Source organism: Cynocephalus volans, chromosome 5, assembly GCF_027409185.1.
Source record: "Cynocephalus volans isolate mCynVol1 chromosome 5, mCynVol1.pri, whole genome shotgun sequence".
NCBI classification, from domain to species: Eukaryota; Metazoa; Chordata; class Mammalia; order Dermoptera; family Cynocephalidae; genus Cynocephalus; species Cynocephalus volans.
In genome coordinates, this window is record NC_084464.1 from 69638221 (window position 1) to 69651280 (window position 13060).

The 13060-nt window shown below is 36.7% G+C and overlaps 1 protein-coding gene across 1 annotated transcript in view; it reads right to left on the reverse strand.

Moving 5' to 3' along the window:
* LGSN (lengsin, lens protein with glutamine synthetase domain) overlaps window positions 1-11236 on the reverse strand; it is a 29489-nt gene extending 18253 nt beyond the window's left edge. Inside the window, exons 1-2 of the mRNA XM_063098321.1 lie at window positions 11103-11236; window positions 10705-10870 (exon numbers count right to left, since the gene is read on the reverse strand). Coding sequence (XP_062954391.1) covers window positions 10705-10870; window positions 11103-11236 — 300 coding nt within the window. The remainder of the gene's footprint in view (window positions 1-10704; window positions 10871-11102) is intronic.
* Between the last annotated feature and the right edge of the window lie 1824 nt (window positions 11237-13060).

A 13060-nucleotide genomic window follows, 5' to 3' on the forward strand; every position in this document is an offset into this window, starting at 1 on the left:
ATTAAAAAGAATATAAATTCTTTACATTTTAAGAAGGAGATTTATTTGAGAAACATAAAACTCAACAGAACACTTCATAGGCCACTTTACACAATAAAATAGGCAATAATAACATACATGTTTTTGCAAACATAAACACTCAGGTATACTAATAATAGTCACGTGGTTACAACAGTTATGAGCAGATAAACCATATTAATAAAACGATAGATCAAAAGTGAAATGCATAAATGCGTATCACTATCATTGGCAATTGTGTGCTCAGCTTCATAACTGCAGTCATCTGAGATACCTTAAGGCACAACCTGTCTTGACAAAATTGATCAAAACCTGCCATAGATCACTACCACATATTCAGTCACCCAAAGAACTGAGATCTCAAGAAATTTTATCTTGCACAAATGCTGATATACGAAAAGGACATTTCTTCTTCAAAATTCAGGTTTCAGGATTTCAACATTAGGGATTTTTATCTTTTAGGATTGTGAATTTCAGAATTTTAGATATTAGGGATTTTGATCTTTTGGGATTTCAACATTCAAGATTATGGCATTCGGGATTATGTCTTTTGGGATTATGGCCCAAACCTGAGCATAGTAAATTAGGGGAACCTCTTAGAACAAGGAAGGCATGTCAAGCAGTCTGAGGAGTCCCAGAAGGGACAGTGTGACCAAAATAGTCTTGCTTGGACTCCACAGTACTGCTATTATTAAGCAGACAAAACATTTTATAGTCTTCAGGAAGGGAAACCAGGCCAAATTTAAACAGAAGAGGGAGCATTTGAGCTGAAGATAGAGAGAAGGTGCAGTAAACCAGGTTGGAAGAACCATGAGCACAGGCACAGATATGCAATGTCGTTTTGATCACAGGGCATAAACACACAAATCTAATTCATGCTTAATTTAGGTACACTCAAAATTCTGCTACAACAGGTTGGTTGTGATCTCTTTTGATTCTGCTCTTTTCCACCAGAACAGCTTTTCCCAGTTCAGAAATGTTTCTGATATGATTCTATCAGACGGTTCCTTTTCTCGGACGCAGGAATGGCCATAGAGAACGTTTCACATTACAACACATTTTCCTAATTCATGTTTTTCTCATTATGCTGTTTCTTTTGAAATAGTGTTTATATGGCTTAATATAAGTTTGTCATTTTGCACTTCAACTTACACCTCCCCCATCCCCCACCCCCAGCCTCTGGTAACCACCATTCAACTCTCTGTTGCTATGCATTTAACTTTTTTAGAATCCACATATTCAATATTCCACATATGTAATGTTTGGTTTTTCATGCTTGGCTTATTTCACATAACATAATGTCCTTCAGGCTCAACTGTTGTTGCAAATGACAAGATTTTCTTCTTTTTAAAGGCTGAATACTACTCCATCATGTATACATACCACATTTTTTTATCCATTCATCTTTTGATGGACACTTAGTTTGATTCTATTCATGGATAATGCTGTAACTAACATAGGAGTATAGATACCTCTTTGATATACTGTTTTCATATCCTTTGGATATATACCCAGTAGTGAGATTGCTAGATAATATGGTAATTTTATAGATAATTAATATTGTTTAATCCCCAGTAAAAGTAGATCCCTTATTAAACTTTATGGCCTTTTCAAATAACTAATAACAACTACTGTCATCTTTATTACAATTGGTAAACTGTATACAGCAGTCTTCCTTTAAAGACCTCTCCTAGTGCTTTGTAAAATAACTCTCAGTATCATTTAAGTAGCATTCTTTAATCTGCATACTTTTTTCTCCAAACCAAAAGGCAGCAATTAGTTTAGCTCAAGCATTATGACCCCTTAAGTGCCAAGTATGTATTTAGGTCTCTTTGTAGAATTACAAATACTGCATCTAGGTCAGGATACTATAAACCAAGGAACTACTTAGGTCCCTAGTACCCACTTAGACAATCTAGGGTAGATATTACATTGATCTGAACTAGGACAACAGCTGAGGGGATGAGGAGTGGGGCAGAATGTGCATGTTGCAGACATGCTTGGAAGGTATATTTGGCAGTTTGGTAATTGACTGGATACAGAAAGTAAAGGAAACATAGGAGTCAAAGATAACAGTCAGGTTTCTGGCTGAGAAACCCAGAAAGAGGAGACCTGAGAGAGGAAATGCTGGGTTCTAGGTTCTAGTTTGGGGTAAGGAATCTAAGATGAATGTATCATCTGGAGGTGTCCAACAGGCATTGACCATAGGGGTCAGAATCCAGAAGAAAAAATGGAAGAGAAGAAACATAGCCTTGACAGTGGTTGGAATCATTAAGGAAAAGAGTGGAGATTAAAAAAATTAGGAGAGCAAAAACAGAATTGAGGAACTAACCATATTTAATTAATAAGCATCGGAATCCCATAGAACAGTCAGAGGAAAAATGACCAGAAGGTAAAAGAAAAGCCTGGGACAGAGTGGTTTCATTGATATGAGGAGATAAATGCTGTACTAAAAAAGAGAACACCAATGACCTATGTTGCTGAAAGAATAAATAAGTTGGTATTAAGACTTGTCCAATGTATTTTGCAACCTAGGTCACTGGATACCTTGGTAAGAACAGTTTCAGTGGAATATATGAGCAGCAGCTAGAATACAGTGTGTTTAAGAAAAGCGAGAAGTGCTTAGCCCAGGGTTCACACATGATAAGCACACCAGAAATATTATTAAATGCAGACAGTAAAGAAATACAACTCAGAAGTATGAAGAATATGCAGAAATGATGGTCATTGGTGGACCACACAGAGACTACACAGGGGTTCGAGAAAAGTTTATGCTGCTTTACGTAGAAAAGATTTACACATATTTAAATGCTTAATGAAAAGAACCAATAAAAAAGACATTGAAAGGGAAAAAAGGAAAAAGTGAGGTCCCTGAGAGGGCACAAAGGATGGAAGCTAAAGTCAAATTGAAGAGATTAACTTCAACACATCTTCCCCTGTGAGAGAAGGTAAAGGATAGAATGTTAGAAGCAGCAGTGTTATGAAACACATATTTGCATTCCCCCCAAAATTCATATGTTGAAACCCTAGTCCCCAATGAGATGGTATTAGGAGATAGAGTCTTTGGGAGGTAACTAGGTCATGAGGGTAGAGTCCTCATGATGTAATTAGTGCCCTTATAAGAAGAGACAGGAGAGAGCTTGCTTCCTCTCTCTACTCTCCACCTTGTGAGGATACAACAAAAAGATGGTCATCTGCAAGCCAGGAAGTGAGACCTCAGCAGACTGATCTGCCAGCACCTTGAACCTGGACTTCTCAGCCTCCAAAACTATGAGAAATAAATGTTTGTTGTTTAAACCATCCAGTCTATGGCAATTTGTTGTAGCAGCCCAAACTGACTAAAATCAAGAAGGGAAAGGGAAAAATAAGGTGAAGGAAGAGGAAAATTAGGAAGAGGAAGAGAGGAAGAAGAGAACCATTGACATTTACAAGTGCCATTCAGATGATGTCACTGATCCTCAGAAAGTTTTTCTTTTTTTCTTTTTTTTTTTTTTTTTGTCTTTTTTGTGACTGGTACTCAGCCAGTGAGCACACCGGCCATTCCTATATAGGATCCGAACCCGCGGCAGGAGCGTCGCTGCGCTCCCAGTGCCGCACTCTCCCGAGTGCGCCACGGGGTCGGCCCCTCAGAAAGTTTTTCACCCAGTAGGTGGGAGAATTTGAATTTAAAATTAATTTTAAACCCTTGATCTATCTTATCCACTCAGGAAAAGAAATGAAGACAGTTGTGGAGCTTACAATTTTCTCTTTAAAGTAGGAAGTGCTCAGATAGAGCAGGGATATGGAAGACTAAAGGTTTAAGGAGAACGGAAATGGTTTGACATATTTATAGCAGAGAATGTAAAAGAGCCAAGTCAGGTGTAGAGTATACTTACATTTATAAAGCAAATATATTTCAGAGTCTAGTTCCCTGTAGTTTCAGGTTTAGCCTAACTTCTTAAAAATACATATAAAAATGTTAACCTTGCAAAAGACAGGGAACTTTCCCCAGGCTAAAAGTCTCTGTTGTAAGATAAAGAATTGTAACACAGCAAGGTTGCTGGCTCAAGGACAGACAAGTTATTTGATTGATATGTAAAGATACTGGGAAGCTTCTATAGGAAAAGAGAATGTTTGCTAAGATCAAGGTTTTGTTGGTGGATCAACTTAACCTTTTGCAAATTGCATTATGGAATGTCACTTTGCTTGTTATCAGCCTCTATTGTTAAACTATTACCACACCTATGTTCTTTTTCTATAACTTCCTGGACTGGAAAATAAATGTGGGGAGAGAACCCCAATTCATGGATTAATTTCCTGGGGAAGGAATGCCTCACTCTTAAGGGTTCTGGGAAATTAACCCCTTTGGGGTCTCTCACTGCTCAGAAAAAAATGGGCTTTGAGTAATCCTTTTGCGGCTCCATCACCCAGGGAAAGAGAGGTGACAAATCCGTGGGAGGCAAAGCAACACTCAGGAAACAAAAATATTGAGAGCCCAGCAGGAATGGAAGACTTTAAAGTTGTAGTGGCACCAATCTGCACAGGTGGATTATTTTCTCCAGCAAAGCTCAGTTGGAGATATGAAAAACAGGGGTTTGAGGTTTTGTGAGGACACAAAGTCAGGACAATAACAAAAACAAGTTAAGGATTTTGGCAAGAAAGAGGCTAAAATAATGAGATATGGAATCCAAGACAAATGGGGTAGAAAGTGAAGTCAGGAAAGGCTGACCAGGAAAAGGCATAGGAGATTCATACAAGGTGGCATTTTAGATGTATCCTTGTGCCTAATATATTAACTAGCATAAAGTAGGAATTGAGTAAATATTTTAAATAAATGAATAAATAAATAAATGACAACCAGGGCCAAATATGTTGAAGTTTGAGGCTAGTAGGGACATTTGATTCAGATCTCTCCTTCATAAAAGATACTAAATGAGATTCTTTGAATGTCCAACAGGACCTGATGGTAACTGAATAGGTTGATATAATCAAAACAGCTTTCCTTATAAAATACGACATGGACTCCTTCAAAGTTTTCCGTAGAAGGGTTCAGAGAAAAAAACTCATGCTGGTGAAAAGCTGCTCTATGATATTCCTGTCTCTCTACCCCATGAACTTTGCCTTTTATTCAGGGTTTTTTTTGTGGGGGGGGGGGGTTACTATATTTATCCTCAATACCATGCCTTGTTCCCAGGGTTATGATTATCCCCTTTAAGATATGAAAAAATTATTATTTTCCATGCTTCTCTCTAGCATAACTAAAATATGCTGATATTCCAAAAGAATTTCCTAAGCATTAAGGACCAATACAAAAGAAAATAAAGAAAATCCTGAGGTATTAAAAATAACCAAACACACAAGATATGTATTTTTCTATAGTCCTGATAATCAGCTATGTTTGTAGACCCTAATCTGTTTCACATTTACTGAGGACCTTGCTCCGTTAAGTTATCTTACTTACCAACCCTTCACCATAAATAAGCATCATTCGGAGCTTATTTGAAAACTTAGAGCACGTCTTTCTGGTCCAGTAAGTGATTCTTATCTTTAACCCAGCTGTTTCTGCAAAGTCACTTTGGTCTTATAGTAAATGAGACTGTTCCTGAGACTGCTATGGATAAGAACTCAAAAGACCACCGTTTCCCCACTTATAGGAAATGGGATTATCTTAGGAAGACATTGCCCACAGACCTACCCACCTTAAAAACTAGGCCTTTATCTCTATACTTTAAGAAATAAAACCTCTGGAGGTTTTTTTTTTTTTTTCTTTTCTTTTTTTTTTTGCTGGCCCATACAGGGATTAAACCCCAGACCTTGATGTTATCGTCACCACACTCTAACCAACTGAACTAACTGTTCAGCTTGATTTTTTCTTTATTACAGATATAATAATACTGATTGCAAAAATCCCAAAGTACAGAAACTCATAAAGTAAAACGCAAAACTAAATAAAAGATAAGAGTCCTTTGTTCTTCCCTAACCTCTAGATTTGTATTTTCAGAAAACGTTGTTTCTTGATGTAACTACAAACCATTTTTATAAGGCTCATTTTCTAATATAGTTTCTTTAATAAGTGTTTCTAATAAAATGTAATGTGTCAATACTGATTGGGACCAGACACATTTTGAAATATGCCAAAAATAGAAATTGAAGAGAATAGACTTGTTGACAAGTAACATACTGGGACCACTCTACTTTGTGTTAAATTCATTCATTTATTCAACAAGTACTTAATGAATACCTAGAATAGGCCAGTCACAAGTCTAAATGCTCTAGGAGAAATGAAAATGAATTACATGTTGTTCCATGGAACATAAATATAATACCTAATAAAAAGTGTGAATGAGTATGTGTTATATGAATGAGGAAGGTGCTACAACCATTTTTCCCATGAGGCAACTGAGGCTCTGACAGATAGAACAGCTTGTCTGTCTTCACACCTAGAAAGTATCAGAATCTGAGCCTGTGTGGTTTGAAACTCTTCGTTTACTTCATGCTACTTACAAACTTTCTAGGTGACAAAATTGAAAACTAAAGACACTGCCTTTTGAAGACTATTAAATGTTAAATAGTTTTATGTAAAAGGCAGCAGAAAAGTCATTTTAAAAAATAAAAATAAAAAACCTTCACATGTCAAGTTACAATTCAATAGTACCTCTGTCCTTTGAAGTGAAACTAACCACAGAAGAAAAAAACTGGATAAATTTCTTGGAAGTTGCAGAGAATCAGAATTTTACATAATATAATGGGCCCAAAATGAGATGGACTATTTGGAAAAGTATTGAGTTTCTCATCCCCAAGAACAGTTGTGGAGGGATTAGAGAGCCAAATGTCAGGGACAGCCTGGAATATGAATGAAGAAGGTGCTGCAACAAATGGTAGAATTTCCATTTCTACCACCAACTTTCCAACTTTTCAATCCTCACAACTTTTGCAATAAAATAACCTAGATCCAACCTGGCAGATTAGATGAAACTACGTTTCATCTTTCACCCATATATCCACATCTACCTCAAAATAATAGAGAAACTAAGTGTCAGAGTGTAAATGATGTAGCTGCTGCCTGCATGAAGAGCTGTGGATCTCCCATTCCCAACAAGCTGGCCAATAGGCAACAGTAGCACCAAGTCCAAAAACACATCTCGCCTCCAAGGGCAAGGCAATGCAAAATCTGCAATAGAAAATTCTATATGAGAAAAATGTGCCTAACCAACAGCTTTAGAGAAAAAAAATTTTTTTATAAAGTTCTGACACGATGAGATTTTTATAATATGAAGCTAAATAATAAAGGAAGCTAAAATAATAAAGGAAGCAAAACGTTTGGTCAATTTTCTGGACTTGATGCTAATACTAGTTTTATTTAGTATTTTCATAAGTGAACTGAAAGAAAAATCTCCATATTTCCCAGAGAAATTAAGATTTTACAGCTAAAAATATATTTATCTCCGTAGATAGGACCAAAATAATTTGCAAAGGCTTTGTGGGTGGGCAGAAAAGCAACAAATACATTTCAAAGGTAAGAAAAGGCATGTCGAAAAAAATTTAAATACACATGCAGTACATAATATATACTTGTAATAACGAACTCTGTAACCCAGTGTGAAGAAAGATCCAAAAATGTTACAGTAACTGTTAGTGAAGATATCAACTAATGGTCTCCTGAAGATAAAAACCTGGGCCTCATCAAAAGGAATATTTTAAATATGACAGAGAAGGCATTCTATCTTTTAAAAAATTATAAAGTGCCTATAACTAGAGGATTAAATGTAGTTCAAGTCATTGTACCTTACGAAAGCCTTAATGGGCTTTCCATAGATAGATATGTGTGTATTTATATAAATGTATATCACATATGATTGTTACCGTTATTATCATAGGCAAATAAAATTGTATCATGTGAAAGGAAAAAGTGTAAAACTCTTTAAGGCTGTAAAAATGAAAACTTATGGCAGCCATTACTGGTCTGTCTATAACATAATAATGTATATAGAATGAATGGCTCCTTCTTAATAAGTGCTCACTATCTTCTAAGCATGTAACACACATTTAAACTTCACAAAATCTCTTCCGACTGGAATGTCCTAGTGAGGCACAGAGAAGTCCAGTAATTTGCCCTGTGTCACAAGATAGTAAGTAGCAGAGCCGAGATTAAAACATAGGCATTCTGATTTCAGGGAGTGTATGCTTAACCACTGCACTTGAAACACAACCTAATTTTTAATATCGAGATTTCTTAAATGGAGAGCTACTTACGAAACTGGGAGTAGGTAGGTTGGAGGTAAATAAAAATAAGTATAAAACCTTGAAACCTGAAAGCAAAACTTCTAAATTCGGACAGATAAAACACATTGAAAGTATAAAAATAGAATAAGGAAGTCTCTGCAGTCGCACAGATGATAGCATAAAGCAAGAAAAGTAGGGTAAGTTGGGGTAGGTAAATCTCTAGAAGGTCAGGCAGAGCTTGCCACAGGGTGCACTTAGAACCCCCATCAGATAACAGCTGCAGAGAAGGATGCATCTCTGGTCTCACCCCAGATGACATCCATTCCTTCTGTGATATGGAAACATTAGCCTTTTGGGTCTACCTGTGAGGGTGCTTTCTGTGTTGAGATATAAACATCTACAGGGCAGAGAATAGACCTTACCCAATTCACATGGCATCTCACTGAGCTCAGCACCACATACAAGGTTCTTGATAAGTAGATTTTAGTTATTATAATGTGCTGCCATTTCCCTCAATTTCACAACTTCTTACACCCATAGGGTCTACTTTGAGAAATAAGAATGCGTTTTCGATCTATTGTCTGTTCACGACCACTGAGAATTTGACTGAATGCATGACTTTATGGTATTGTTTTGAATAAACAATCTCAAAATATTGTATAGGGAAGTACCAAATCTAAGATTAATAACTGCTCATTTTACCAAAGATTCTGCAAATAATTTCTTTGGGTTAGGGAAGAAATCCCTGGGGGATTTTCTTCACACACACACACAATCTGCCATTCAGAAGCTGTCAAGCCTTTGTTCACCTGCCATGTTTTGCAGTTAACTTTCATGCTGCTGTTGCTGTCATTACAGAGCATCTAATATAGAACACAATCACAATGGCACACACCATCTCTCTCCCCCACCGTATTCTTTCTCCTCTTGAGAATATGACCCAATGCAGGAGAGTAAAAAGGAGGTTATTCAGTGGAGAGTTGGGTTAAGTGGCCAGCCAAAGCTTGCCTTTATTATACCTATTAAATATAATGTTCTATTCTAGTTATCAAAAAACTTTTCCCCAAAAGACAGAGTATGTCTCCTGCTGTAAAAATTGTTCACTTTAAAATCATATTGTTAGTTTTCTATTCTCTTAAGAGTAAACAATCAACATTTGGCTCTTAAGAAGTTTCACAGAAGTTGGATCACCTGGAATCCTGGACTAAAATTGTGGGAGCTGAAGAAGAAAACACAGTTCTGCCACAGGCTCAAGAATAGTAACAAAAATTTAGCCTGGGAAGTTAAATCATTAGAAATTTACATCTCAGAAAACTAATGATGTGCATACTAATCAATTTTACTCTCTTTCTCTTAGGTATTATTTGCAACTATGAATTTATTTTCAGATAAATTCATTTCCTTACACTTACATGTTCATCATGTTATGCCTATGAATGACATCACACTAAGAATAAGCCACAGCTCCTCAGTGAGTCCCTTCTTCATGTAGCCCTGCCCAGTTTCCTTGTGGAAAGTACAATTGTTCTTGTCTCCATCCCAAAGCACACTGCTTGTATTCATTATGTATACCAGTGACCCCATTCCTCCTTAGATTTTAGTCATCTTCTCCCCTAGATGAAGAAAGAGTGGGGACCAGGTCAATACTCTAGATGCTACTGTTTCATGCACAATACACTGGTCGACCAATGCACCCTGCACATAGTTGGTATGCAATTTGCATTATATTTTCTTAACTTCTTCTAAAGAAAACCCACATCCTCCCGGACTTGACCACAGCTTGCCTCCAAGTCTATATTTCAGTCTTTCAGGATGGTCTGTCAAAAATGCAAGAGTAGAACTTGGGTATATACACATTAAGAACTGTTGAGAAATGGTACATGTTGACAATTGATTATTTTAATACATTCCAGACCCCATGAGTGGCTATCATTAATTAATATGCTATGCATTTCAAAAATAATTTGAAAGAAGGTTTTCAACTTTAGTCACTTAATTTCAAAGCATTTTTGTTAGAATGAGACCAAAGCTTTGAGAAAAACAGATTATTCTCTCAATAACAACCAAAGTAGGAATAAAAACTTTTATAGCATACTTATGCTTCTGAAACTCAGTGCCTAGTAAAATTATTTTAAATAATTATTCAAACTAGGTGACCTTTCCTAGGTGAAAATTCTCAATTATTTAGTTTTTATTGTACTTATAAACTCACTGTGTAGCACAAAAAAGAGTTTCTTCACAAACTTCTCCAAAGCAGACATATAAGTATATGCTGTCTTTATTCTTACTGGCACTCAAATAGCTGACATAGAATAATAAAAAGCTTTGCTCCCAGGATTTTGGTAAACAACATTTTAATTATTAACTCCATACCTCCTGCAGAAGGTCCCCTTCATCATTCATCTCAACACTTTTCCATTTAAGTCAGCTTTGGAAACCACACTATCCACAACAAACGCATTCAACGTGTATTTATATGTATACCTCCAACAAAGACTGCAGATATCGAATTCCATGGAGGCTCTTTTCAGAGAGGTCTGGCAGGTGATAAAAGATAAACATCCGACTCTGGTGTGTCATGCCCAAGGCACAGTATGCTAGAAATGCACTAGAAGAATCGAATGACAAATGCTCGTTTATGCCTGACTGCCTGCAAACAAAGGACATACAAAGCTTAAAACTGTGTTGATTGACTTTTTTTCTCCAACATACTGAATTTTTGTTATAGAACAATTGTATTCTGGAATGAAATCTATTGTTACACTCAGATGACAAAACATTTCCTAGACAACTATGCTATCAAAGCCCACAGACAAAAACACAAATGGAAAAATACAGCTGTAAGTGACCCAGAATTGGACTGATGGCAAAGATCCACTCACTGTATTTCCATTTTTATTTTCTGAGTCCCTTCTAGCCTCCAAATTAATTCTGGTCCTTCATGATATAACTGCAACCATCTTTCTTCAGCCTTTTCAATTCTCCAAATGACATTATCTGACCAATCCCAGCCCATCCCAGTTGTCCACTATGAACATGGAATCATCCACGGGCTGCCACATTGGGTCCCAGAAACAATCCTAACTCACTCAGAGGAAATAAAGAATGCTTTCTCTTCACTAGGAAAGGGGTTTTGAAATTATACTTCTGCTGCCTTCAACTGCGACTTCAGGTACAGTTGGTGGAGGAGGGTAAGAAGTTTCTTCTGAATCAAACCAAACCTCTCTAAGTATTTTTCATGTGTGACCGTACAGTCTTCATGGCTGATCACTTCTGTCCAGGTCTTCCAGGACTGAGGAAGCACAGGCCAACATTCCAGCCAGTCAGTCAGGCCTGACTTCTTTAGGCCACTTCAAAAGCTCTATTTTCTAAGGATAGTGACAACTGTTCCTATTTCCATCACATTGGCTCTGATTCTGTGACTGACTCTAAAGCTTCTGCTCTTTGTTACCAGATCTACGTCCACACCTTGGATTTAGACCTATTTCTGATACTGATGCCCATCCTCAACATGGCTCCTCTGGACTCTCAGACGTCCCCAAGAAAAGGGACCCTATCTTCCATCCTAGTGCTTGACTTGCTCTTGGTGCTGGATTGTTTAATTCCCTCAATGCCTTGTTCCAGAGCCTCGCCTGGGTTTCTGTCAACCCTCTTCTGAGCCCACACTTGCGTCCACTCTTGCAACTATTTTCAGCATGTGATCTTCTCCATGCAAAATAGGTGTCATTGGGCTATGAAAAAAAAATGTTTTGTGAAAAATTTTGATTTCACTCTGAAATGCTTCCTTATGTTGTAGAAAAGAACTGTCGAGCCAGCCCGTGGCTCACTTGGGAGGGTGTGGTTCTGATAACACCAAGGCCACAGGTTCAGATCCCTATATAGGGATGGCCGGTTAGCTCACTTCAGAGAACGTGGTGCTGACAACAAGTCAAGGGTTAAGATCCCCTTACCAGTCATCTTTAGAAAAAGAAAAAGAAAGAAAAGAACTGTCCAAGCTGGGTTATATATTGGGACATGTCAAGAACAAAGAACAAAATCCTTTTTTCATAGCACTGCCTACACAAATTTTCTCCTGGGAATTTTATTATCATCTAATATGCAACTTGGTGCATTGCTTCTTTTTTTCTTACCTCATTTTGACAATCTCGTCTTCTCAATGTATATCCTTAAGTTTTTTGTTACCTTCTTTTCTGGGCCCTTGATTTTATAACCACATATAAATACCACTTATGTCCATTTCTGTAAAAAGCATTCTAAAGATTTAAACCAATTGACATGTAGTACTTTAAGGGGACCCAGTATGAGGTTTTCATTAAGTGAAAATATTTTTTCTGCAATCGCACTGTCATTATTTTATGTTTGTGTAATCAACTCTACTTTTTACTTTGTTTCTTTGTTCATCTTTCCACTTGTCTCTCCTTATCTCTTTTCTATTTCAATACCTTCTCAGTTTACCCTCTGTATCTATTTCCAGTCAACCCAAAATTTGGATTTAAACGTACTATTTACGACAGCTGCTATATTGCTTATAAATGGTTTTCTGTTCTTAATTACAAAAGTGGGTATCTGAAAATTTTTCCATTTCTTTCTTAAAATTTAAAAAACTAAATTGTGCCTATTATACTTATTGACTTTTTTGGTTTTCCCTAATTTCATCCAAATTCAAATGTTGATTCTCTTTATAAACTTTAATAACTCACCTATTTATTTTATACAATTGAGATTAAGTAAAAATGCCATAGCTGAAGTTTCCAAATAATCAATATTATTTACATAAAACACAGCAGTCTAAGTACTGCTACTTGCATCCATAGTCATGCCCTTTTTCTTTAACCCTCCA